Source organism: Muntiacus reevesi, chromosome 12, assembly GCF_963930625.1.
Source record: "Muntiacus reevesi chromosome 12, mMunRee1.1, whole genome shotgun sequence".
NCBI lineage: Eukaryota > Metazoa > Chordata > Mammalia > Artiodactyla > Cervidae > Muntiacus > Muntiacus reevesi.
This window is the reverse complement of record NC_089260.1, coordinates 834,336-860,926: the sequence shown is the minus strand read 5'-3', so window position 1 is coordinate 860,926 and position 26,591 is coordinate 834,336. Positions and strand designations below refer to the sequence as shown.

At 49.9% G+C, this 26,591-nt stretch overlaps 1 protein-coding gene across 4 annotated transcripts in view; it reads left to right on the top strand.

The window, feature by feature from the left end:
* DEPTOR (DEP domain containing MTOR interacting protein) overlaps nt 1-26,591 on the top strand; it is a 161,654-nt gene that overhangs the window by 65,756 nt on the left and 69,307 nt on the right. For all 4 annotated transcript variants that reach the window (XM_065903055.1, XM_065903054.1, XM_065903053.1 and 1 more), the window contains exon 4: nt 7,811-7,989. In XM_065903055.1, coding sequence (XP_065759127.1) covers nt 7,811-7,989 — 179 coding nt within the window. The remainder of the gene's footprint in view (nt 1-7,810; nt 7,990-26,591) is intronic.

Here is a 26,591-nt window from a genome sequence, read left to right as displayed (position 1 = left end):
TGCAGAGAAATGAGTTTCATGTATTCATCCAGCAAATACTTCTTAGGACCTGTGGTACTAGGAAGCAGCTGTCCACCTCAGAGACAAGGAGCCTGTCTCAAAAAGCTCATAATTAAGTGAGCTGGTCATGCCCGCAGGGATCTGAGGAGGCCTTGCAGGGAGCCCTTAAAAGTGGCACGTGGTCCAGCTTTGTGGGATGGGAGATTTCCTCGAGGAATAAAGTCTGAAACCAGGAAACCAAGGAAGCTAGTTTCCCTCGTTTTTGCTCTGCCTTCTTTGAGGGCCAAAGAAACGGAAGAAATAATGCCATGCCTTGGCATTCTGTTTTCTAGATTCCCATTACCGATGCAGGCTCCCAGGTCTAACTCCATGTGGCTCTACTTTATGCAGTTTATTTCCAGGACCTTCTGGGACTCATTCACTGCCCCTTCAGTGCTTTCCAACTGATGTGACAGGTCTCTTTGTGGGTTTCACATGTTTTTTGCCATTACCCCCTGATAGGAGGAGGCTCAGTGGTAAAGAGTCTGCCTGCAATGCTGGAAAACGTGGGTTTGATCCCTGGGTAGGCAAAATCCCCCGGAGAAGGAAATGGAAACCCACTCTTGTATGCTTTCCTGGAAAATCCCATGGACAGAGGAGCCTGGCGGGCTACAGTTTGGGGTTGCAAAAGACTCAGACACAACTTAGCGTCTAAGCAACAACTAAACAACGTTGATGTGAATATATTCTCGTTATCTGTCCCTACAGAACAGATCACCTTCACACTGAGTAGTCTAAAACAACAGATGGGGTGTTATTTCTTCTGACCCTGTGGGTTTCAGGGCCATTCCTGTGCTGGGTCCCCCAGGCCATTCGTACTGTTGCTGAGGGTCAGCGGAGCTGGAGTGCCCAGGGCGGCCTCCTCCGCACGTCTGAGGGATGCTGGCCGCTGCCCTGGCCTCACGGCCCCCCCGCCGCCGGCAGGCTGCACTGGCCTCATTACCCAGCCGCCTCAGTGTGGCGTTCCGAGGGGGCGAGAGGACGCTGCAAGGCCTCCAAAAGCCTTGCCTTGGAAGACGGTGATGCTGCTTCTGCTGCGTCTAGAGCCGCTCACAAAGGTAGCCCGGGGTCAAGGGAAGGGGCAGTAGACTCAGCCCCTGGATGGGAGAAGCAGTGAAGTCACGTGGGGAAGAAGCAGGCGAGGAGCTGTTGTGGCCGTCTCCTGTGAAGTGTCTTCAGGATTCTGCCCCTCGTGTTGATTATATGTGGTGGTTGTCCCTTCTTCTAAGAAGGGCCTGGTCATGATTATGGGCTTCCCTGGTGGCTCAGACGGTAACGAATCTGCCTGCGATGCAAAAGACCCAAGTTGGATCCCTGGGTGAGGAAGATCCCCTGGAGAAGGACATGGCAACCCACTCCAGTGTTGTGTTAAACACAATTCTTACGGCTCACACGTACGCAGCTGCTCTAACCCTCTGAGAGCAGCCTCACAGCTATCTCTAGGCTGGATCGAAGTACAGAAGAGGGCTGACTTGGGAAGAGATCTAAATAATACTCTTTTCTGCAGATTTAATTTTTTATTGAAGTGCAACTACAATGTTATATTGTAATTACTGCAAATGAGTATTGTAATTTTTCTTGAAGATAACTTGCAGTGTTATGTTGGTTTCAAGTCGACAACAAAGTGATTCAGTTATGCGTGCATGCATATCCTTTCTCAGTTTCTTTTCCGGTGTAGGTTATTGCACGATATTGGGTGGGGTTCCCTGTGGTACACAGTAGGTCCTTCTTTCCTTATTTGTCTGTAGTAGTGTATGTATTGATCCTAAATTAACCCTGATTAATCTCTGCCAATAAGGTCTTTTTTTAAAGAGTTCTAAATAGGGTTTCTAATGAGTTCAGCTGTATGCTAATACACTTCACGTGTGCCTGAGTGCTAAGTTGCGTCAGTCGTGCTGCGGCCTCTGTGACCCTGTGGCCTGTAGCCCGCCAGCCTCCTCTGTTCTCGGCACTGTCCGGGCAAGGGCCCTAGAGAGTGCTGCCACGCCCTCCTCCTGGGGATCTTGCCGCTCCAGAGACTGAAGGCAGGTCTCTTATGTCTCTCGGACTGGCAGGCGGGTTGTTTACCCCTAGGACCACCTGGGTGGCCAGTAGATTTATAAATAAAGACTCTTAATCGCTTCATGGCCTTTTGGCGAATATCCAAAATGGGATCTATTCTTACAGCATGTTAAAAAGCAGAGACATTGCTTTGCAGACAGAGGCACGTCTGGTCAAGGCTATGGTTTTTCCAGTGGTCATAGATGGATGTGAGAATTGTACTATAAAGAAAGCTGAGCACCGAACAATTGATGCTTTTGAACTGTGGTGTTGGAGAAGACTCTTGAGAGTCCCTTGGACTGCAAGGAGATCCAACCAGTCCATCCTAAAGGAAATTGGTCCTGAATGTTCATTGGAAGGACTGATGCTGAAACTCCAATACTTTGGCCGCTGATGCGAAGAGCTGACTCACTGGAAAAGACCTTGATGCTGGGAAAGCTTGAGGGCAGGAAGAGGAGAAGGGGATGACAGAGGATGAGATGGTAGATGACATCACCGACTCAACAGACATGAGTTTGGGTAAAGTCCGGGAGTTGGTGACGGACAGGGAGGCCTGGCGTGCTGCAGTCCATGGGGTCGCAAAGAGTCAGACACGACTGAGCGACTGAACTCTTAAATATAAAAGCATACACTGTGTGCTTAGAACTTTTTTTTAACAGAAATTTTTAATGAGAGCAGTCCAGTGAAGACCACAGCACATGTGTTATTTTCCTCATTTATTATGAGTTTGAGGACACCGGTGCAGTAAAAGAAAGAAAGAAAGACGAAGACCATGTCGTTAGTTTGTGGCCGAGCTGTGTCTGAGCCCCAGTTCTCTTACTTCCCCAAGCTGTGGCCCTTTCATGGCTTCCAGTGGAACTCCGAAGGCTCTGGGAAGACAGGAGGTGACTCAGAGGAGTCCCCAGAGCTGTTGGCACAGATTCATCCTGCCCTGAGGAAGGCACCATGACTGGTCAGGTGTAACACTCCGTATATACACTGTCTTTTGTATCGTTAAGTTCTTTTACTCAGACTCACATGTGGTTCTCACAGCAGATGGGTGAAGCTGTCATTACACTCTCGAGAGAAAGGAAGATTAAAAAAAGAACAGAGTGACTTGCTTTTCATCTCACAGTCACCGCGTGACCATTCTGAGTAAACGTAGATCTTGAGACTCCCGGCCCTGTGTTCTGGCCACAGCAGGACTGGGCTCCGAGCCCGAGAGCGCGTCTGGGTGCGCGGGGTCGGTGCCCACGCAGGACGCGGCTTCTGAGCGTCAGTAAACAGTGCGCGCCGTCATCCGGTGTTCCCGTTTGGGTGAGGACTGCATTTTCTCATGGATGGAGGGGAATTGTCTTACACTGATCCCTAAGATTTCCTCCTGCTCTAGAGTGAAATGATGCATTTTGTGTTGTATATCATTGTTACTTTGAGAAGATTATACAGTGGAAGTGACAAACAGATTCAAGGGATTAAATCTGATAGAATGTCTGAACAACTATGGACAGAGGTTCGTGATATTGTACATGAGACAGGGATCAAGACCATCCCCAAGAAAAATGCAAAAAAAGCAAAATGGCTGTCTGAGGAGGCCTTACAAATAGCTGAGAAACAAAGAGAAGCTAAAGGCAAAGGAGAAAAGGAAAGATATTCCCATTTGAATGCAGAGTTCCAAAGAATAGCAAGAAGAGATAAGAAAGCCTTCCTCAGTGATCAATGCAAAGAAATAGAGGAAAACAATAGAATGAGAAAGACTAGAGATCTCTTCAAGAAAATTAGAGATACCAAGGGAACATTTCATGGAAAGGTGGGCACAATAAAGGACAGAAATGGTATGAACTTAATAGAAGCAGAAGATATTAAGAAGAGGTGGCAAGAATACACAGAAGAACTATACAAAAAAGATCTTCATGATCCAGATAACCATGATGTTGTGATCACTCACCTAGAGCCAGAGATCCTGGAAGGCGAAGTCAGTTGGGCCTTAGGAAGCATCACTACCAACAAAGCTAATGGAGGTGATGGAATTCCAGTTGAGCTCTTTCAAATCCTAAAAGATGATGCTGTGAAAGTGCTGCACTCAATATGCCAGCAAATTTGGAAAACTGAGCAGTGGCCACAGGACTGGAAAAAGGTCAATTTTTATTCCATTTCCAAAGAAAGGCAATGCCAAAGAATGCTCAAACTACTGCACAATTGCACTCATCTCACACGCTAGCAAAGTAATGCTCAAAATTCTCCAAGCCAGGCTTCAACAGTATGTGAACTGTGAACTTCCAGACGTTCAAGCTGGATTTAGAAAAGGCAGAGGAACCAGAGATCAAATTGCCAACATCCGCTGGATCATCAAAAAAGCAAGAGAGTTCCAGAAAAACATCTATTTCTGCTTTATTGACTATGCCAAAGCCTTTGACTGTGTGGATCACAACAAACTATGGAGAATTCTTCAAGAGATGGGCATACCAGACCAGCTTACCTGCCTCCTGAGAAACCTGTATGCAGGTCAAGAAGCAACAGTTAGAGCTGGACATGGAACAATGGACTATTTCCAAATTGGGAAAGGAGTACATCAAGGCTGTAATTGTCAACCTGCTTACTTAACTTGTATGCAGAGTACATCATGAGAAATGCCAGGCCGGATAAAGCACAAGCTGGAATCAAGATTGCTGGGAGAAATATAAATAACCTCAGATATGCAGATGACACCACCCTTATAGCAGGAAAAGAAGAGGAACTAAAGAGTTTCTTGATGAAAGTGAAAGAGGAGAGTGAAAAAGCTGACTTAAAGCTCAACATTCAAAGAACGAAGATCATGGCAAGTAGATGGGGAAATAATGGAAACGACAAGTTTGTTTTCTTGGGCTCCAAAATCACGGCAGATGGTGATTGCAGCCATGAAATTAAAAGATGCTTACTCCTTGGAAGAAAAGTTACGACCAACCTAGACAGCATGTTAAAAAGCAGAGACATTACTTTGCCAACAAACGTCCATCTAGTCAAAGCTATTGTTTTCCCAGTGGTCATATATGGATGTGAGAGTTGGACTATAAAGAAAGCTGAGCACCAAAGAATTGATGCTTTTGAACTATGGTGTTGGAGAAAACTCTTGAGAGTCCCTTGGATTGCAAGGAGATCCAACCAGTCCATCCTAAAGGAGATCAGTCCTGGGTGTTCATTGGAAGGATTGATGCTGAAGCTGAAACTCCAGTACTTTGGCCACCTGATGTGAAGAGCTGACTCATTTGAAAAGACCCTGAAGCTAGGAAAGATTGAAGGTAGGAGGAGAAGGGGATGACAGAGGATGAGATGGTTGGATGGCATCACCGACTCAATGGATATGAGTCTGAGTAAACTCTGGGAGTTGGTGATGGATAGAGAGGCCTGGCGTGCTGTGATTCACGGAGTCGCAAAGAGTCGGACACAACTTAGTGCCTGAACAACAGCAGAATGTTTGAACTGAAAGAAGGCCAGCCCCTCTGGATGCTGGGCTCAGAGGTGAGACTGTCCCAGAGGGGCGGGTCAGGGTCATGCATGCATTATAGGCCGTAGAAAGGGTTTTGGTCTCCGGTCTAAGAGCAATGAAAAGCCATGGCATCGTATCTTCCACAGGGTCAGACATTATCAGATTTGAATTTTTACTTTTTTACTTTTTAAAAATGTTCACTCCTGTGGCTGCCTCGCATATCATTTGCGGCCTGTGGAGTCTGGTTCCGTGCCGGGGCTCAGGCCCTGAGGGGACAGCGCTCACAGCCTCTGATGCTGGTAGAGTCAGCCGGAGCAGGGGCTCCCGGGGCGCCCTTGTGCGGATGCGGGTGAAGCCTGCGCCCCGGGGGCTGTCTGCAGGTGGAGCAAAGACAGAATCCGGGAGCGAGGAGGGCTCGGGCAGGCGGTGAGCCGCGCTGCCGGGCGAGGGGCCCCTAAAGGAGTCACGCAGGTCACTGCCTCGGTTCAGGCCGCCTTAGCAAAAACGCTCTAGGCTGGATGGCTTCAATGACAAACGCCGTTCCTCACTGTCTGGAGCCTGGGAAGTTCAAGTCAAAGTGCTGGGGGAACACATTTTGCCACCCGAAGATATCTCTTTGGTACGTGGGTTACTTTGAGCTAAAAACAAAACCCAGAAGGACTCCAGAGGAAAATTTGACCTTTGACCTAAAAAAATGTAGATAGAGGACTTGTTCCAGGAAAGGAGCGCTCAACGTAGATGACTCGAGTCCGAGCTGTGTGCGCAGACAGGGAGGCACCTGAGGAAGTCTGTCTGTCCAGATTCCGCTCTGTGTCCTGTTGCCTCCGCACGCCACAGCAAACATTTGTTTACCAAACGAGCTTTTTTGTCTTTGTCTGAATCTCTTTCTTCGTCTTTGAAGTCCTGAACCACGACCCCCAACATCCTCTCTTGACTTCGGTGGCGTTTAAGGTTAGGGCTTTGCCCGTTTTGGTGAGTTAATCAGTTTCCCGTGTCTCTCCCCCTGTACATGTTATTTAACTTTTGTATAACTTTGTCCTGTTAATCCGCCTCATGTCTGTTTAATTCACAGAGCAGCCAGAAGAACCTACAAGGGTACAGGAAACTTTCTTCCTCCCTAACAGAGCTCCTCACTCATGAAATAATCCCTTCCCAAAGTCCCCGTCCCTAAATTGTACCACATTTGTCTTTAGTGTTTCAACATATATAAATTTTGGGAAGAGACAAGCATTAAGTCCATAGCAAGTAATCCAGTGATTTGGGAAAAGGAATCATGCCTTTAGGAAAGAAATATGAGATGTTTTTTAGAGAGGGTGCAATTTGGTTAGTAACTCCCTTTCAAGAAGGTTAAACTGAATACCGAGCTTCCCAGGTAGCACAGAGGTAAAGAATTCACCAGCCAATACTGGAGACTCAAGAGATGTGGGTTCAATCCCTGGGCCAGGAAGTTCCCCTGGAGTAAGAAATGGCAACCAACTCCAATATTCATGCCTGGAAAATCCCATGGACAGAGGAGACAGGCAGGCTATAGTCTGGTCACAGAAGCAGACATGGCTGAGCAACTGACCACACACACAAACTGATTACAGTTTGCTAAAGCTAGAGTTTTGGCTTGCCCTTTCAGTGTTCTTACTAATCACCAGGAAAAGATGCCTCTTGTTCACTTCTGAAGCAGCTCCTTGTCTTGACGGTTGCGTTTGGGGCAGCACACGGCACCCACGTCTGTCTGTCTGAGAGCCTTGCTGTGACACTTCTCGGAGGCCTGGGATGTGGGATTTCAACTGAGTGATTTTCCTTCTGTGTAGGTTTCTTTTTCTTTTTTTCTAATTGAAGTATAGTTGATTTTTACCGTATTATATTAGTTTCAGGTGTACACCATAGTGATTCCAAATTTTCATAGATTATTCTCTGCCGGGGCTTCCTTGGTGGCTCAGCCAGTACAGAATCCACCTGCAATGCAGGAGAGTCAGATTCAGTCCCTGGGTCGGGAAGATCCTCTGGAGAAGGAGAGGGCAACAGACTCCAGTGTTCTTGCCTGGAGAATCCATGGATGGAGGAGCCTGGCGGGCGACAGTCCGTGGGGTCGCAAAGAGTTGGACAGGACGGAGCGACTATCACTTTCACTTTTATACTGTATTTAAAGTCGCTCTAAAATATCGCCCATATTCCCCGTGCAGGACCACATCCCCCCGTAGCCTGTTCCTTTCCCCGCGGTCGTTTGTGCCTCGTAACCCCTCCTCCGCACCGGTACGCGCAGGCTGCCTTACTTCCTCCCCTCTCCTCCGCCAGGTTGATGAGCCCCGAGAACACGCTCCTGCAGCCCCGGGAGGAGGAGGGGGTCAAGTACGAGCGCACCTTCATGGCCTCCGAGTTCCTGGACTGGCTGGTGCAGGAGGGGGAGGCCACGGCGCGGGAGGAGGCGGAGCAGCTCTGCCGGCGGCTCCTGGAGCACGGCATCATCCAGCACGGTGAGCGGCCTCCCGAGCCCGCGCCCGCGGCCCGACGCGCCTCCCCGAGCCCGGCGCCCGCGGCCCGACGCGCTTCCCTCTCCCGGCGCCCGCGGCCCGACGCGCCTCCCTCTCCCGGCGCCCGCTGCCCGACGCCCTTCCCTCTCCCGGCGCCCGCGGCCCGACGCCCTCCCTCTCCCGGCGCCCGCGGCCCGACGCCCTCCCCTCTCCCGGCGCCCGCGGCCCGACGCCCTCCCCTCTCCCGGCGCCCGCGGCCCGACGCCCTCCCCTCTCCCGGCGCCCGCGGCCCGACGCCCTCCCCTCTCCCGGCGCCCGCGGCCCGACGCCCTTCCCTCTCCCGACGCCCGCGGCCCGACGCGCCTCCCTCTCCCGGCGCCCGCGGTCCGACGCCCTCCCCTCTCCCGGCGCCCGCGGCTCGACGCGCCTCCCTCTCCCGGCGCCCGCGGCCCGACGCCCTCCCCGAGCCCAGCGCCCGCGGCCCGACGCGCCTCCCCGAGCCCGGCGCCCGCGGCCCGACGCCCTCCCCTCTCCCGGCGCCCGCGGCCCGACGCCCTCCCCTCTCCCGGCGCCCGCGGCCCGACGCCCTTCCCTCTCCCGGCGCCCTTCCCTCTCCCGACGCCCGCTGCCCGACGCCCTCCCCTCTCCCGGCGCCCGCGGCCCGACGCCCTCCCCTCTCCCGGCGCCCGCGGCCCGCCGCCCTCCCCTCTCCCGGCGCCCGCGGCCCGACGCGCCTCCCCCGAGCCCGGCGCCCGCGGCCCGACGCCCTTCCCTCTCCCGGCGCCCGCGGCCCGACGCGCCTCCCCGAGCCCGGCGCCCGCGGCCCGACGCCCTCCCCTCTCCCGGCGCCCGCGGCCCGACGCCCTCCCCTCTCCCGGCGCCCGCGGCCCGACGCGCCTCCCCCGAGCCCGGCACCCGCGGCCCGACGCGCCTCCCTCTCCCGGCGCCCGCGGCCCGACGCCCTCCCCTCTCCCGGCGCCCGCGGCCCGACGCGCCTCCCTCTCCCGGCGCCCGCGGCCCGACGCCCTCCCCTCTCCCGGCGCCCGCGGCCCGACGCCCTCCCCTCTCCCGGCGCCCGCGGCCCGACGCCCTCCCCTCTCCCGGCGCCCGCGGCCCGCCGCCCTCCCCTCTCCCGGCGCCCGCGGCCCGACGCGCCTCCCCCGAGCCCGGCGCCCGCGGCCCGACGCCCTTCCCTCTCCCGGCGCCCGCGGCCCGACGCGCTTCCCTCTCCCGGCGCCCGCGGCCCGACGCCCTTCCCTCTCCCGGCGCCCGCGGCCCGACGCCCTCCCCTCTCCCGGCGCCCGCGGCCCGACGCGCCTCCCTCTCCCGGCTCTCTGAGCCCTCTGTGCTTCTGCCTGGGCTCAGCCCAGCTCACCTGTAAGCTGGGGGTCAAGTTCACGTTTCATGCCTTCTCATTCTGGGACTCAGACCAAAGGAGCATCCCTCTCTGGCATATATTGTGGGTGGTGGTTGTTTTTTTTCTTTTGGAATATATTGTTTTGATGGATGAGGCCCCAAGTGCGAGCAGGCAGGCAGATTCTTGCACTGTCTCCAAAAATTTCTGCTTGGGTGAAATTCAAGGTCACAGCTTCACATCCGACTGGCTACAGCTGGTCATCTGGTCAAGTCTGGATGGGAAGTAGATGGCCCTCACACAGCTGGTTGCAGTGGAAGAATGAAGATTTGCTGAACCGTGGTTCAAGCTGCCATGCTGAAGAAGCATCCAGAAGGCCTTCATCAAATCCCCCCCCCCTTTATTTTAAGGGCTGAATCATAATAATGCAATAGATTAGTAGCATATTGTTGAAGAATCGTATTAGTTACCTATTGCAGTGTAAGGAGTTCCTCTAAAATGTAATGCTATAAAATAATAGTGAGTGTTTATTACCTGGTACAGTTTCTGTGGGTGGGGAGTCTGGAGAGGCATAGCGGGTGGTTTGGCTTGGCGGTCTCTTGTGAGGTTGGAGTCGAGACGTTGTCCAGGGTGACAGTCTTCAGAAGCCCTGACAGTCCAGAGGGTCTCCTTCACAGCGCTCGCTTGGATGTGCACCAAGTCATTACTGGCTGTTGGCAGGAAACTTCTGCCCATTGCTCTGTAGACTTCTTCATAAAGCTGTTTGGGAATTCTCATGACATGGCGACCAGGCTTCTTCCAAAGGCCGTGATCCAAGAGAATGTGACCAGAAGCCACGGTGGCTTTAGCAGAGCCTTGGGGTCACACAGGGTCTTTTCTGCACCTCTGCTGGTTGGCAGGCCAGTCCCGTTCAGTATGAGAGGGGACGTGTGAGGGTGTGACTGCCGGAAGCGGGGATCACTGACCCCCTCAGTTCTCAGAGGCTGGCTCCCACGGGAACCCCAGCACCACCGGTTACCAGCTGCTTACCTTCTCTCATCTGTAAAATGGGCGAGCTTGCGTAGGGTGCTTGTGGGCGTAAACGAGGCAGATACACAGGGCTTGGTTCAGCGCTCTGCTCTTAGTAAGTGCTCGACCGATTCATTTCCTTTGTGAAATATTTTCACTTATTTGTTCATCTGTTTGGCTCTGTCGAGTCTTAGTCGCGGCCTGTGGGATCCTTTGCTGCGGTGCAGGGACTCTAGTTGTGGCCCCAGAGCATGAGGGTTCATTGCTCCGCGGCTTGTGGGAGCTTGGTTCCCTTATCAGGGATCGAACCTGTGTCCCCAGCACTGCAAGGCAATCCTTCACCCCGGATCACCAGGGAAGTCCCTCAATCAATTAACAGAGCAGCGATCGTAGGCTTAGAACAGTGAGTAAACGGCAGCAACTAGATAAGCATTTCGGCCTAGGGGTCAGTAGGAAAGGAAATACCTGAATCATTCTTGCTATAAACTCCCCTCCCCACACTTCTACACAGGCCTAGAATTTCTGCCCCAGGGTTAGGGAGAAAACAGTGAAATTATAGAGATGAAAGAAACTTTTGAAATTATTAGGAGCAGTGTTTTACAAACTTCAGATTGTAACCCTTTAGTGGGTTTAAAAGGGCTTCCCTGATAGCTCAGCAGGTAAAGAATCTGCCTGCAATGCAGGAGACCTGAGTTTGATCCCTGGGTTGGGAAGATCCCCTGGAGAAGGGAAAGGCTACCCATTCCATTATTGTGGCCTGAAGAATTCCATGAACTGTATAGTTCATGGGGTCAAAAACAGTTGGACATGACTCAGTGACTTTCACTTCAGTGGGTTTAAATATTTCAAATATTTAAAATATTAAGAAAAATTTTAGGACAGGGAACTATATTTAATATCCTGTGATAAACCATAATGGAAAAGAATATGAAAAAGAATATATGTATAACTAAGTCACTTTACTGGATGGCAGAAATTAATAGAAAATTGCAAATCAACTGTAGTTGAATGAAATTTTTTTAAAAAGGAACCACTAAAGAAAAAAAAATTTTTTTTTTTCAATAGACTAGATTGGACTGTCATAATACTGCTCAAGGTATGGTCCATGGATCCTCAGGGTCACTTCGGAATGTGGCAGAAATGCAGAATCTCGGGTCCTACCCAAGTCCCACTGAATCTGATCTACATCTTAGCATGACCTCACATGATTCAAATGCACTTTAAAAGTCTGAGAGGCAGTGGATTGGACTTCATTAGAATAAATCTCAGAGCACGTTTTATATAGTAATGTCAAGGATTGCTGTGCAAAATGTTTATCTCAGTTAGAAATACGCTGTGTAAGCATATGGCCACGGTCCCGTGCGCCGTGATTGGTAACAGAAAAACTTGCTGTGCGCTTGGTTCAGACACTTTGGAAACCACTGACCAGGAAGCGCTGGTTCGAAAGGCACTCAAGCCACTCAGTGGTTTGGGGGTGCTTTCTCCTTTCCGATGTTGCCACAGTCGCACTCACAGCTGTTCACTGATGGTCTAATATGTCTACAGCTGGGCTACTGATTGAGGTTTGCAAGGTGAATAGAATCGTAAAATGTCAGTGCAGCCCCTGGCCTTAAAGAGCTTGTAGTCTTGTAGGGATTATAAAATGGATATAGAAGCAGTTAGAGAGCAATTGAAGATGTATGATATATTTTATTTATTTAATTTATATCGTGTGCCAGACATTTTTCTAGTGACTTTGCACATTAATTTTTTGAAACCTCGTAAACGTTTGGAGGCAGATATATATATATATTTTTGGAGGCAGATATATATGTATTTTGGAGGCAGATATATATTTTTTCCGTGTCAGATGGCATGTAGATCTTAGTTCCCCTACAGGGATTGAACACCTGCCCCCTAAAACTCTCTCAGTGGTGTCCGACTCTTTGTGACCCCATGGACTATACAGTTCATGGAGGTCTCCAGGCCAGAATACTGGAGTGGGCAGCCTTTCCCTTCTCCAGGGGATCTCCCCCCGGGGAGGCCCTGAGGCAGCTTTTCCATAGAGCTGGCCCAGAAGGTCTTTGGGTTTTCTCGTCACATCGTGTGGGCAAACCCGAAGGAGCGTCTTGGCCAGCCCAGCAGCTCTTCTTGCTTGTGCTCAGCTGTGTCCGACTCTGGGCGACCCCGTGGACTGTAGCCCGCCAGGCTCCTCTGTCCGTGCGCTTCTCCAGGCAAGAGTACTGGGTGGGTTGTCATTTCCTCCTCCAGGGGATCTTCCTGACCCAGGGATCAAAGCCACGTCTCCTGTATCTCCTGCATTGAGATTCTTTACCACTGAGTCGCCTGGGTATCTTATTATAGTAAGAACAACTAACGTGAGATCAACCCTCTTAACACATTTTTAAGTGAACAAATTAGTATCATTAACTGTAGGGCAGGTATTTTTATTATCGTCATTTAAACAGATAAGGAAGCCAAAGCATCAATAGGTGAAGTTATTTTTCTGAGGCCACTTAGGTAGTAACATCCAAGTGGGTATTATTGGTAGGATGCGTGAACTCAGAATTGATTGGAGTGACTGGGACTTTCCATTGGTGAAAATGCCATTTGGGTTGGAGTTCGTACTGTCATTTTTGCTCCAGACAGAAAACTTGGTGATAGCAAATTCTAGAGAAAACCGGCTTTTTATACTACCATTTGCTGACTGATGCTATACACCCCGACTTCAGAGAGAAGGCAGAGGATGCCACAAATTGTTTCCAAATGATTTCCAAAGAGTAAGTAATTACACCTCAATTACAGTGTGATTCTGTAATGCTGTAAACGTAAACACTGCAGTGTTGTGACATAAAGGATAAAACAGGGTGTTATTGATTTGTTTTCCGTGGCTTTAGGAGGATTGAATATCTCTATATAGAGCAGTCAGAGTTTCCAAGGGAGTTCCCATTTCTCAGCCCAGCAATTCATTGCTAGATCACAGATTCTAACTTTGAATTGTGAAAATTTGACAACCACATATGTGTATGTTAGAGTTAATGATAAATACCAGTGAGTGTTTTAAGCCAAGCTCTGACTTGTTCAGCTAATAATTAGTTTCACTGGTTAAACATTAAAGAAAGTCAACCTCTAGGCTTTTGAGCAAAAGATTTCTGGATAAAAGTAGTTCCCTAGCTTAAAACCAGTAGGCGTAAAAATCAGGCCCACTTATGAAATCCTGACCAGCTTCATTTATGAATGGTGCTCTATAATCAAGACAGAATTTGTTAGCTGACTAATTAGCTTGCATGAAAATGTATATGAATGTGTGTATATATAAATACTCCTACATGTTCACATGTATGTGATTATACACCTGTGTGGATGTTGGTTAGTATGTACATATTTATCTAGATTTTTCATTTATTGAGGTTTACCACATACCAGGCACTAGACTAAACACTTTACAAATTTTAATGTATAAATGCATTGTGTATTTAATATTTACATGCTTCACATAGGTGACATATATTGTATATATAATCTCATTAAACCCTCACAGCAATTCTATGACATTGGTATTACTATTATTATTATAGTTTTACAGTGAAGAAATCTGGAATTCAAAGCTTTAAGATATTTTTCCAAGGTTGCATAGCTAACCAGTAGCTACTAGTTCTTGTGTCTTAGAAAGGCGTTTCCCTTGGTCCAGGATGTATGGATTGAAGGCAGGAGGAGAAGAGGATAACAGAGGATGAGATGGCTGGATGGCATCGCTGACTCAATGGACATGAGTTTGAGTAAACTCCGGGAGTTGGTGATGGACAGGGAGGCCTGGCGTGCTGCAGTCGCAACGAGTCGGACATGACTGAGCGACTGAACAGCAACCTGGGTGTGTGGAATTGGGCGTGGCTGGCTGCCTGTGGAATGGACGTGGTCTTTGGAGAGGACGGACAGGATTTACATCCCAGCTCCTTCACTTGCTGTGTGACCTTGTCCACATCTCAGCTCTCCCATTCCTCAGGTCGTGAAGTTTATGAGACTGGGGTCACATTATGTACCTTTGAGAGTTTTGGTTGGTTGGTTGGGTTTTTGGTTTTGTTTTTTGAAATCCTAGGACTACCCACATGTACTAGAAAGACTCAATATACGGCTGGACTTCCGGCTCAGATTTTTTCGGTGCAATGACGCAGAGAAGGACAGCAAGGGGAGAGGTCCTGGTTGTTGTCCGGGGACACCCAGGGGCAGCGTCCTCGGCTCTGCCTCCCGGGGAACTGACTCCTCCCTCCAGCAGGGACCTGCAGTTGCGTGTGCAGGACGTCTCTGCCCGGGGAAGCCCGCTTGAGACTCAGAGAGCACGGTTTTTCTCCGTGGCCGCTCACAGCGGCGTGGACTTTGCCTGCCTGGGCAGCCGCCTGCCAGCCGGCCAGACTCTTAGCAGGGAAGCATGTGTTCTCCATCATTCACGCTGTTTGTGCAAACAGTCTAGTCAGGCTGGGACGGCAGAATGCGGTGCCCCAGGTGAGCAAAGTCGCCTTATCAGATGGTCACGTAGGGAACCTTCCAAAAGTCACGTTCCCAGAAGCCAGCCGTGGATCCGCCCCACAAGCAGGCTGTTCTGTCTCAGGGCTGCCACGGTAACGCTTTCCTGCACAGAGCTGCCAGGAGAATTAAATGATAGTGGTGGCTAAAAGCTTTTAGCAGAGTCTACCTGTTATGGCCCTCAAATGCAAGCTATTATGCTTGATCTGATCGTTTCTGAATAACTGTTAAAACGTACAGAGTCCCTCCTATATGCCAGACACTGTTCCAATCACTGTCTTCATTTACTTATCTACCCCTTTAAGTAATTCTATGAGTTCATTATCATAATAATTCTCAATTTTAAAATGAGGTTAAGTAACTTGCTGAAGACAGGAGCTAGGAAAATGGTAGACTCACGATTCACATCAAAGCAATCTGGCTGTTAATCACTAAAGAAGATTGGGTGCTAATTATAAGATTCACTAGAGGAGGAAAAAAATTCTCAACTTTCATGGCATCAGCTCACAGGGGCTGTCAGATACTGCTGTGATTGTTGTTAGCTCATAAAATAGCACATGATTCCCCTTCTGCACACAGTGACCAAGTGCCTTGAGATTTTTGTGCGACCTTTGCAAACGCGATGAACACATTTCTTACTCCCGTAAATATCTCCCTCAACTGCTTGAGCTGCCCTCCGGCTGTCTTGTCCTTACATGGAGGATGGTAGACAGCAGAGAGTCACGTGGGTAAATTGCTCACAGCTGCAGCAGCTGACCCTGGATAATCAGGCTACCGCGACTGTGTCCAGCCATATAATTTCCTCTTTTAAAGATTTAGTCAGAGCACTTTAACAATTTCAACACTTCATCAAGCCCCCTTTCTTTGTCTGAAAAATTTTATATAACATTGTGCAAGGCGCAAAGCAGTTTTCCATGTATTATATTTTTAATCCTCCCAGCTGCTCGAGGGTGGTTTTGGTGATCCCATTCCCCAGTGGAAACAGTAACGGAGACGTTCTCCCTGGGAGCCATGAGGAAAGAACTTGGAGTTTTCTGCAAAGGAAGCTGGCTGCCAGATCCAGACAGGAATTAACCCCATCTTCTCAGTCGTTAAGAACACTGATGAGTTCAGCCCAGCCTAGGATATTCTAGCCAAAAGAAAAGATAGAGGGAGGGAAGGAAGCGTGAAAGACGGAAGAAAGGGGGGAAGGGAAAGAGCGCTGATAACTGAGGAGGCTGAAGACAAGACTGCAGCTTGCCCAAGGCCGTGTGATGTTACAGGAAAAAAACTCACTCTGACGCTTGCTTAAGTTGTAAGGGCAGTTTTATTTAAGACTGTTGCAATCAGAGCATTGCAGCGGGGGGAGGGAGATGGCTCCCGTCCAAGGACAGCAAGAACAAGTGGGGATTTACAGCCTCGGAGCAGGGCAGGGGGATGAGCAGATGGAAAATTATGGGAGGCGCCAAGGGCTGAGGCCAGGGACGTGGACCTCAAAGGTGGGAGGATAAATTCAAGCAAAAAACAGGAGTGATCAGGTATCACTGTTTGGGGGGATGGCAGGATTCTGTGCTAAGGCTGGGCTAGGTCGGTCACATGGCCCCCTCTTGATCCTGGGTGATCAGGGCCCTTTGACTGACAGACTCACCTTGTAGGGGAGGGCATTCTTCCACAAAAAGGACGAAAAATTGTTTTGGAAGTTCTGTAGCCGTAGAGATAGGAGCCCAGGTCGAGGGCCGGTTGAAAGGAGGGTGCGGAGGAGCGGGCTGGAGCCTGGATCCTTCGTCAGCGGCCCCGTGCTGCCTTTCCCCGCCGCGTCATGCCTCTCCTACCCACATCCTCTCACTTACGGTCTTGGTAACTCCTTGCCACCACCAGAGTGAAGATTTTCCCATTACGGTTGGTACCCAGCATCTTCGTCTTTCTTTCCTCTTAGCTAGAATGCAGGAGCTGTGAGGACAGAGGATCTGTTTTCTTGTCTCCGTATCCCCTGGGCACGGCTTGGCATTTCTGTGTCAGCGACTCAGTAAACGGGCATTGAGTGAGTGAATGCAGTGACCACTTTTTGAGGGTGTGCTAGGCACAGTGTTGGGTGCTCCGCCAGGTGGAGTTCCTTGAATATTGTAAGCAGGCTCCGTCATCATTTGCTTCAGACACATGGCCGAACTCATGGATAGTCGAACACCGGAAGGCCAGACCGCCTGGAGAAGCAGCAGAGCTGATCTTGGGGTCTGGTTGCCGGGAGCCCCCCAGCTGAGGGCCGCGTTTTCTGCCTCTGCCCCTGCTCTGTCTGGAGGCTGCTTGTGGAGGAAGCTCTGACTGGCTGAGACCCGTCACGGGCCCACATCCGCGCCCTGCGTGGGCAGGGCCCTCTGACGGCCGCGCCAACTGGTGAGGGGACGTTATCCCGCCAAAAATCCAAAAGTTATTTTGGAAGTTCTGTTACCACTAGGAAGTCAGTGCTGGGCAGTTGGAAGCAACAGGCAGGCTGACCTTTACTGCTATTAGTTCATTTAATCCCCCCCCAAATCAGTTCACTGGGTTTTATTACCCCTGTTGCTTTAGATGACAATACTGAGTCATTTGCAATGAGTATAATCATCTTTTAACTCCTAAATATTCAACTCTGAATAGAAGAAAATAAAGATTGGGTAGAATATACTCTCAATCTGCTTTCAATAATTAATACTTCATCACTACTTCAGTAATTTAAGCGTTATCTTTAACAGCAGCTGTTATTTACTATTAACACTTTTTCCTTTCTCAGCTTACAACTTCCGGGCATTCTCCTGCTGTGTCCCCTCTGACAGGCGTGGCTCCGCTCTACTTTTCGTTACACTGAGTCTAGGGCAGCAGGTAAGCTGGCACAGCCCGCAGGCTGGCTCCACGCCCACATGCGGGGCAAGGCTCCGTGGTGAAGTCACAAGCCAGTCCCTTGGCACACAGTGCGGTGTTGGTTTTGTTAAAGGACAGCAGGTCTGTGGCTGCTCTGAGCCTTGACTTTTAGCAGGGATGACGGAAGCGGGAGATGCCTCGTCTCACGTAACCTTCCGGAAGAAGGGCGTTCCGCGCACGGAACAGGGTCTTCTGTGAGCAGTGTCGTGGCCGAACACGTTTCTCTCCTTCGTTGACGTCTGCATAGCTTTTGTCGGGTGTCCGCAAACTGATCCTCTACGTGCAGACTGTGCTTGGCGCTGGTGCCTGGGCCCCTCCTGACTCTTCTTGGCTCCTGACGCCTCGTGGGCCAGCGGCCGCTGCAAGTACGTGGGCCTCAGTTTCCCCAAACGCGACGTTTTTACGGCGGACACTGTCTCTGTGCAGACGGAGTTGATGAAGGCGTGCAGTCTCCTATTAAGGGCTCAGCCTGTGTGATCTCAGTCCTTTATATAATTTAAGGACTGAGCTGGGTTTCCGTGGCCGTTTTTGGAGGGACGTGGAGGCTGGGGCACCAAGTTCATTAAAGGCGCAGCTTGGCGGGGCCTCCTCGGTGGAATGGATGGCTCAGACGGCTGATACGGCTCCCTCTTTCCTTCTCCTGGGCGAGGGGCTGTGAGCGGTCAGCCCTGGTCGCTGATGGACGTGAGCCTGGCCACAGCCCTCGGGGAGGCCGGGGGTGAGGCAGAAGGTCGAGGTTCTCACCGAGGGGCAGACCGCCTGTGCTCTCTGGCCCGTCACAGAGGCCTTCATGCTCTGACCCTGTCTCAGGCTCCAGGAAGCTCCTCTCTCAGCGAGAAACTGGAGAGTAAGGGCAGGGATGTCGCGGGAGACCCAGGCTCTCCCCGGCATTCCCCTGAGGGTCCTGCAGACGCTTCTCTTTGCCATGCGGCGGCATCTCGTGGTTCTTCTCTTGGAAGTCTCCCACCCGCCGCGTAAGGCTCTAGATTCTCAGCTGCTCGCTTTAATTCAGTGTTTCTTAGCTGATACACCCTCTCAGTCTGCGTCTGGGTCGTCTTGTGTTCTGGCCTGCAGTTCTTTGGAAATGCTCCTTCTTTCTATCTGCCTCCTCCTTCTCCCCTTTTCCACCAGGAATGGAAAAACAAACTCCAGTCTGTTGATGCCATGGAGTGATTACTAGGTGTAAAACGGACTGTATATTAAACTATAGTGAAGTGTCAACTCCCACTGGTCAGAATGGCCATCACCAAAGGTCCACAAACAATAAATGCTGGAGAGGGTGTGGAGAAAAGGGGCCTCCGGCACTGCTGGGGGGGATGTGAGTTGGTGCAACCACTGTGGAGAGCAGGGTGCAGTTCCTGAAAAGCTAAAGCTGGCAGCTCCTTGGTGGCCGAGAGGTTAGGACGCTGTGCTTCCACTGCTATGGCCCAGGTTCAGTCCCACGAGGTGCAGAGAGCTGCCCAAAAAAGGAAAAGTTAGCATGTGATCCAGTGATCCCACTCCTAAGCAAAAATCCAGAAAAGATGAAAACTCTCATTTGAAGAGATACAAGTTTGCAGATGTTCATAGCAGCAGTATTTATAATAGCCAAGAGGTGGAAGCAACCTAAATGCCTATTAACAGATGTGTAGATAAAGATGATGTGGTATATGTATAGTGGAGTATTACTCAGCCATAAAAAGATTGACATATTGCCACTTGGAGGAAGATGGATAGACCCAGAGATTATCATACTAGGTGAAGTAAGTCAAAGACCAATATTATGTGACATCACTTATATGTATAATCCAAAAAATAGTACAAGTGAAATTATTTACAAAACAGAAACAGAGTCACAGATATAGAGAACAGGCTTGTGGTTACCAAAAGCGGAAGAGGTGGGGGAGGGTGGAAGATAAATCGGGAGTAGAGGATTAATAGATGCCCAGCGCTGTAGGTAAAATGGGGCCGGAAATGGCAGCCCACTCCAGTACTCTTCCCTGGGAGATCCGGAGGGCGGGGGCCTGGAAGGCGAGGAGTCAGACCTGACTAGTGACTGCGCGTGCATGCATGCATATGTAAGATACATGAACTGTTAAAGCTATCTGTATAGCGCAGGAAACCATGTTCACTATCTTAATAATAACCTACAATGGAAACGAAGCTGAAAAAAATATGTATCACTGAATCACTTTGCTATATACCTGAAACTAACACAATATTATAAATCAGCTATATAATTCAATTAAAAAGAAAAACTGGCCGTACGTAAACTCTGATCATTGTGATGTGAGAGGATTAAGTTAAAATTTAAGAAGGATCACACACACACAGGCACACACGCATCCTTATTACAGTTGGGAAAATATGTTCTTAATATTCATAACCAATGTTAGTCTAATTTAGAGAATGATTTTTTGTAAAAATGTTTGCATGTTGTTTTAACATTGACGTAACATTTTGAAGTCTTTAGCATCCTGTCTAGCTTTGTTCTGAAAGTTCCCCTTCACTTTCTTTCTTCTCTGTCCCAGGGACAGCCTTTCACACGAGGAACCCACCCCCTCTCCTGTCCTCCGCCCGAGGAAACGCTGCACATCGGGGTCCCTGGTCTCCCCGTTTTACCGCAGCCACTGCCTCAGCTGGCGCCCGGGTTTCAGTCCGACCCGAAACCACCAACACCAGCAGGCCCAGGAGCGGGGCTGAGCGTGTGGGTTTTGGCTGTTGGCAAAACCACTCCTGTCACTGAAGCCCTTTTCCAGGGTTGCTGAGCACATAGCCTCAAGCAGGGATTCCTATCAAGTGGACACAAAATGTACTTCCTCATCCAGATGAATAAAACAGTGCTGGGGCAGGTAGTGTGAGGGGTCAAAGAACCTCAGCAGACAGCAGTAACAACTCTGGGCCGCGTGACTGTCAGGAGCTCAGGATGGGAGTTATCTTCTAGGACAGTGGTTCTCCACGTGCTACACGTAAAGGATGAGCTCCTTTGCTGGTTGGCTGATCTGCGCCTGTGGGATGCCAGCCTCTAGACTGGATTGCCACAGATGCAGTCCATGTTTGTGTGATTTAAACTTTTCAAATCGCCCCAGTGAAAAAACTAGAAACAGGTAAAATTACCCTTAGTAATATATCTTAACACTCGATCTCCAGAACTTCTTTCAAAATACAATCAGTATGAAAAATAGCAGTCAGCTGTCTTACCTTCTTTTCTTAAATACTTGATCTTTAAGATCCAGGGTGTATGTTACATGTACAGCGCATCTCAATTCAGATTCGCCGCATTTCAAGTGCTTGTCAGTTGTTCTGGAGAACACAAATCTGAACCCTTTTTTTTTTTTTTTTAAATAATTTTCTTTCTTTCTTTCTGGCTGTGTGGGTCTCTGAAGCTTCGTGGGCTTTCCTCTGGCTGGGGTTAGCAGAAGCCTTGGTGCTGCGCTTAGGCACGTCTCTTCCTGCAGAGAACACGCTCCCAGTCTCGTGGGCTCAGGAGCTGAGCCTCCCGGGCCTCAGCGCTGAGCCTGTCACTCGGCGTGTCCCGGTCTTTGTGGCCCATGGACTGTAGCCCCCCAGGCTGCTCTGTCTGTGGGACCCTCCAGGCAACGTTACGGAGCGGGTAGCCCTGCCCGCCTCCAGGGGGTCTTCCTGACCCAGGCCTCCCGCCCTGCAGGCGGGCTCTTTCCCGTCTGAGTCACCGGAGGAGCCCCTGGCTTTAGCGCCTAGGCTTAACCGTTGTGCAGGGGCTCACTTCTCGGCACATGACGTCTTCCCAGGTCAGGGTTCAAACCTGTGTCTCCTGCTTGGCAGGCAGTTCTTGACCACTGACCTACCAGGGACGTCCTCTAGACCTCTTTGAATCCAGCACAGGGGTTGGTGGTGTCTTGGTGAGAGTGTATTTCAGTTTTCAGCTCCTCAGCTCAGAGAACCTCGTTCCTCAGTGGTTGAAATGCCTGAGAACCTGCGTTGAGGATGCACCTCGGGGTCTCTCCTTTGTCTTGCCAGTTTGGACGCCCTGATAAACCGGGGCGCCAACCACACGGGTTTCTGGAACGGAAACCACGGTTCTGTATTTAGCACAGTGGTTTCATGTTTGTGTTTTCTTTCTCCTCTGATTTTTAAATATTTCCTTTGATTAACTATTTCCACAGGTCAGAAATTGTTGGCTGCAGTCATTTGGACTGAGTCTGATCTCAGTGGTTCTCTTTAGGCTCAGGACAGGCTCATCCAGGATACGACCTGAAACTCAGGAGCATTGTCTTAAATTCTCGGTCTTTTGTTGTGGGGTTCTTTGGGTTTTGTTGACAACAGAACAACGTTATCTATCATGCATGGGCATCATTTGCAACCCTATCTTCAAGAGCGCTATGGCTTCCCATATGTGTATTAATTGCACTTGCTTTGGATTAAAGAAGTTCCTGTGACTTCTCTTCCACAGATGGAAACAGTGAGACCCAAGACTGTCCATAAGCAGCTGTGTCACCAGGGAATCAAAGCCAAGTAGGAAGGCGTATCTTCTGCCTCTCAGACGTGCTGTCTAATCACCCTTGGCTCCTGAGTCCAGCATAGTTTGTTGTAAGGTGTGGGCTGTAGATAAACAGAAAGTGTTGGTTTTTTAAGCCTTTGATTTCAGTCTCCAGAATAACAGAACTGTGTTTTACTACCTATAGGAGAAAGCATAGCAATGCCTGCTTGAACAGAACCGGGCAGGGCGGGGAGCGGAGGGAGGGCTTCCTTTTTGTTTAGGCAGAGTCACCTTTCGCTAACATTTCTACCTGCATCACCAGGGCCGGATCTCTGTCACATGGCCTCTTTTCCTGGAAGGCAATCAGTGGGTCCTGCTGCTGTGGCCGGCACTCCCGCCCTGTGCAAATAATGGAGGGGAAGAGAGGGAGATTGGATTTGGACAGGCAGCCAGCCGTGTCAGTCGCAAGGACAAATGTCTTTTTCATTAAGTAACTAAGTGACCTTCCCTCTGAACCATGGGCTTGCCAAGAGCAGCGTGCCTCCTGTGTCCACACAGGGAGGTCCCGGGAGCTCTAAGTTAGATTTGAAGCAGGTGGGTGTCCTGATGTTAGGGCTGTTTTACCAGCGTACCATGTTTATGCTAGCGTCGAGGAGTACTGGGGGAAAAGAGGAGGAGAACTGTCTGTGCTAGCATTACAGCCTTTTCTGTATAAAACTAAAGTCATTCTAGTACATAAAGTTTACTGGTTAAAAAAAGTAGGTGAAATTATTCCTATATTTTCTATCTTACTTATTTTAAACAAAAAGTACAAATATAAATAATATAGAAAATATATGAATAGGATGCTAAATTTCTAATTTAAAAATGAAATAGATATGAAACAAGCAACATATCCCTGGGAACTATCGCACATGGAACCACAGTCACATCTTGTAATAACCTGTAATGGAAAAAGTCTGAAAAACATGCCTGTGTACGTGTATAACTGGGTCACCTTGTTGTGTGCCTGAAACGCTGTAGGTTGACTGTCCTTCAGTAAAATGTATATATTAAGGAAAAAAAGGAAATATATGGAGACAGGTTTTTGGGGTTTTTTAGCTACTAAATCTCACTGCTGACACCCTGCTTTGCTGAACATCTGCTTCCTCCTCCTTCAGGGGTCCTAGTCTCCCCAGTCTCAGAAGGAACGCCTCATAAATCATCATACAGTAACGCACCCGCAGGTTACACGGTAGCCTTCCCTGGCGTGGCGAGGCAACATCATCTGGGAATAGTTGTGGGCTTTAGCACGCAGTGGCTCTGGGGTGGCATTGTTGTAATGCCTCCAGCATCGCGCTGCATGTCCTTGTCCGTGGTGTTGGCGATGCTGAATTTACTTGGTGTAGGTGGGATGCCTCCTGTTCCCCCAGACCGCTCAGGGTTCCTTCCAGACACACGCAGAGGTGAAGTCTGAAAGGGATCACACCTGCGAAAGGTGTCCTTGGGACCCTGACCCCGGTGGGCCCTCGCGGGGAAGTGCGCATGTGGCCGACTGCACGCCTCTGGGGACCGAGACGCTGATGAGCCGTTTCGCTACGCCGTTTCACTGCTCCCGCAGCTCGTCTTTATGGATGAACAAAACTGAAGCTCAGGGAAATTAAGTCACTTAGTAAAGGGTGAAGCCAGCGTTCAACCCGGAGCCAATCTGTAGGAAGAAGCGTGTTTACCAGGCCCCTGCTTGGCCCTTTTAATAAGCAGTTGCAAGGTGACCAGCGTTTTACCCTGGCGAAGCATTTCGTAGGAAACATGTTCAGCCAGACTGTCCCCTGTTACCTGGTGACGGGAGTAAGGAGGGCAAGCAGGCTGTGTTTCTGGGTTTGCGAGCCCGTCTCGCACTCAGCTGGCATTGTGATGGAATGGGGGACCGTCTAGAGAGGGGAATAATGGACGGGGTCCTTAGACTTAGTGTTTCTTTCTCGGATCTTCTGGTTAATGACTGTGGGACCTTGGGCAGGTTGACCTCGTGTAATCTCATCTGTAAACTATGAGTAATGGTGATAGCTCTCTCTGCTGCTTTGAGAACTGAATGATAATCATGCCATGTGCTTAGCACACGGCCTGGCACGGCGTGTCACTTTGTAAATGTTGGCTGATGGTTACTCTTATCATCGATATATCATCATCATCAGATGCCTTGATGGGCAGAGATTAATAGGTTTAATGGCCTCATCCATTGCTGGTCTTAAACAATATCTTATATGTACTCTATGATGAATATATACTTTAAAAATAAATCAACACTAAAGGCCCTTGGATTTATGTCAGTAATTCCAAAAGATCTGGAATAGACTTGCAGATATGTTTCTTTGAATTTTGTATGTGAAGTGTTCCATTTGCCAAAGTAAATTTGTCTTCAGACCTCTCTGCACTTGGGATACGAATTGTCTCTGAAAAACAACCTCATCTTTGAAAAACATGTGCTTTGTTCTGAATTTTATCACTAGCAGTGCAAGGTTCTGGTCTTTGGAAGGTACCCAGCTATTCTTAAAGGTGCGCAGAGAAGAACAAAGTGTAACTTGACCTTCCACCTGCCGATTACCTCTGCTTGTCTGGCAGTCAGAGCGGCAGCAGACACCTGCACGATCTCAACGTGATGCTTTCATTTGCTTCTTCCCTGCTGTCTTACTAAAGATGCCTCCACCCTTGTTTCCTCTTTTCCATCTCCTGTCCTCCCTTCTGGCAATTAAACGAGTGTAACTGGGTTCTAACTCGGTGTATGTGAAGTGTTTTGTTTTAGTAATGTCAGTTCATAGAACGTTATGCCCTGAAATCAATTTCCTGCTTTCATATCCTCTTCTAAATGTTGTCAGGGCTCAGGAAGTAATTATTTTAGTTCTCTGATGCACTGTTGTTACTGCCTTCTGAAGAGTTCTGTATCCCAGGCACCTAGCTGTCCCTGTGTGGTGTAAAACACTTGAACACAATTGCTTAACCTTCTTGAATCAAGGACTGGGCTGCTTTGAAAAGCAGAGCTTCCAACTCCTGCGCCCCTTTAGGAGGCTGGCGGTGGGTGGTTACGGCTTGAAGTGTAGTCTAGAGTTTCTTTAATGAATAGATTTCATCTTCTGTTGTCATTAATGCTCAACTCATATTTTCCAGCGGACTCATGATTTAAACAGCATAATATTCCTATTTGTTAGTCTTGGCAGCGTTTTTGTTTTTTGTTTTTTTTAACGTGCAGCATACAAGTGACGTGAAATGCTTGGCCTCTGTAGGACTGTGACCCAGCGGGAGCAGATCCATCCCGGGACTTGGGAGACAACTGAAAGCTTTTGTTGGAAGGGAAGATGCAGCGTTTTCATAGGCAGAATTGATTTGCCTTCTAGGAACACTAAGTCTAGGGACTAGATCTACCACATCTTACTCCTTGGGGTTTGTCAGTACTCTTAAACAATGCCTGTGAATGCTAAGTGGTCCTTCCAGAAGGAAGCGCAGGGTTCAGTAGGCTCGGAAAAAGAAAGCAGGAGGAATGGAGCCGGTGGAAAGGTGGCGTGACATCCCTGATGCCCAGAAAGACCCTCCAGCCACGACTGCAGCTGGGAGGTGGCAGGCCACGCCCGCCTCTGCCGCTGTGGATGCCCTTTAAAATGGTTTTATTTCTTTACGTTTGTCGGTGCTGGGTCTTCGTTCTGTGTGGTCTGTTCTCTGGCTCTGCTGGGTGGGCTTTTCATGGGCTCTGGGGTGCGTGGGCTTCGGTGGTTGCACTTCCTGGGCTCGAAAGCACAGGCTCAGTAGTTGGGGCTCAGGGGCTTAGTCGCCCCGAGGCGTGTGGGGTCTTCCCAGACCAGGGATCAAACCCGAGTCTCCCGCACTGGCAGGCGGATTCTTTACTGCTGACCCCCAGGGAAGCCCCGCATGTCCTGATGGTGATCACGGCCTGTGAGGGTCCTCTGTCTGGAAGGTGACCTCGAGGACCTTTTCGCTGACACTCCTTGCACTTACAGTCCTGGCCCCTCAGCCTCATCCTTTGCTGGCCTTTGTTCTCTGCCGTTACAGTAGTCAGCATCCTTATTCCCCTGTCTGTGTGCGCACCGCACACCACTGTGGGCTGTAATACGAGGCCTGTGGGATCCCACTTTGCCCACGAGGCTTTGAACCTGTGTGTCCTGCCGTGGGAGCGTGGGACCCTCACCACTGGTGGTGCTGCTCTAGTTGCTGAGTCCTGTCCGACTCTTGCAACCCTGTGGGCTGTAGCCCGCCAGGCTCCTCTGTCCATGGGATTTCCCAGGCAAGAACGCTGGAGTGGGTTGCCATTTCCTTCTGCAGGGGATCTTCTGGATCCAGGGATCGAACCCAGGTCTCCTGCATTGCAGGCAGATTCCTGCACTGCAAGCGGATTCTTTATCAACTGAGCGACAAGGGAAGCCTTACTCCTGGACCACCAGGCAA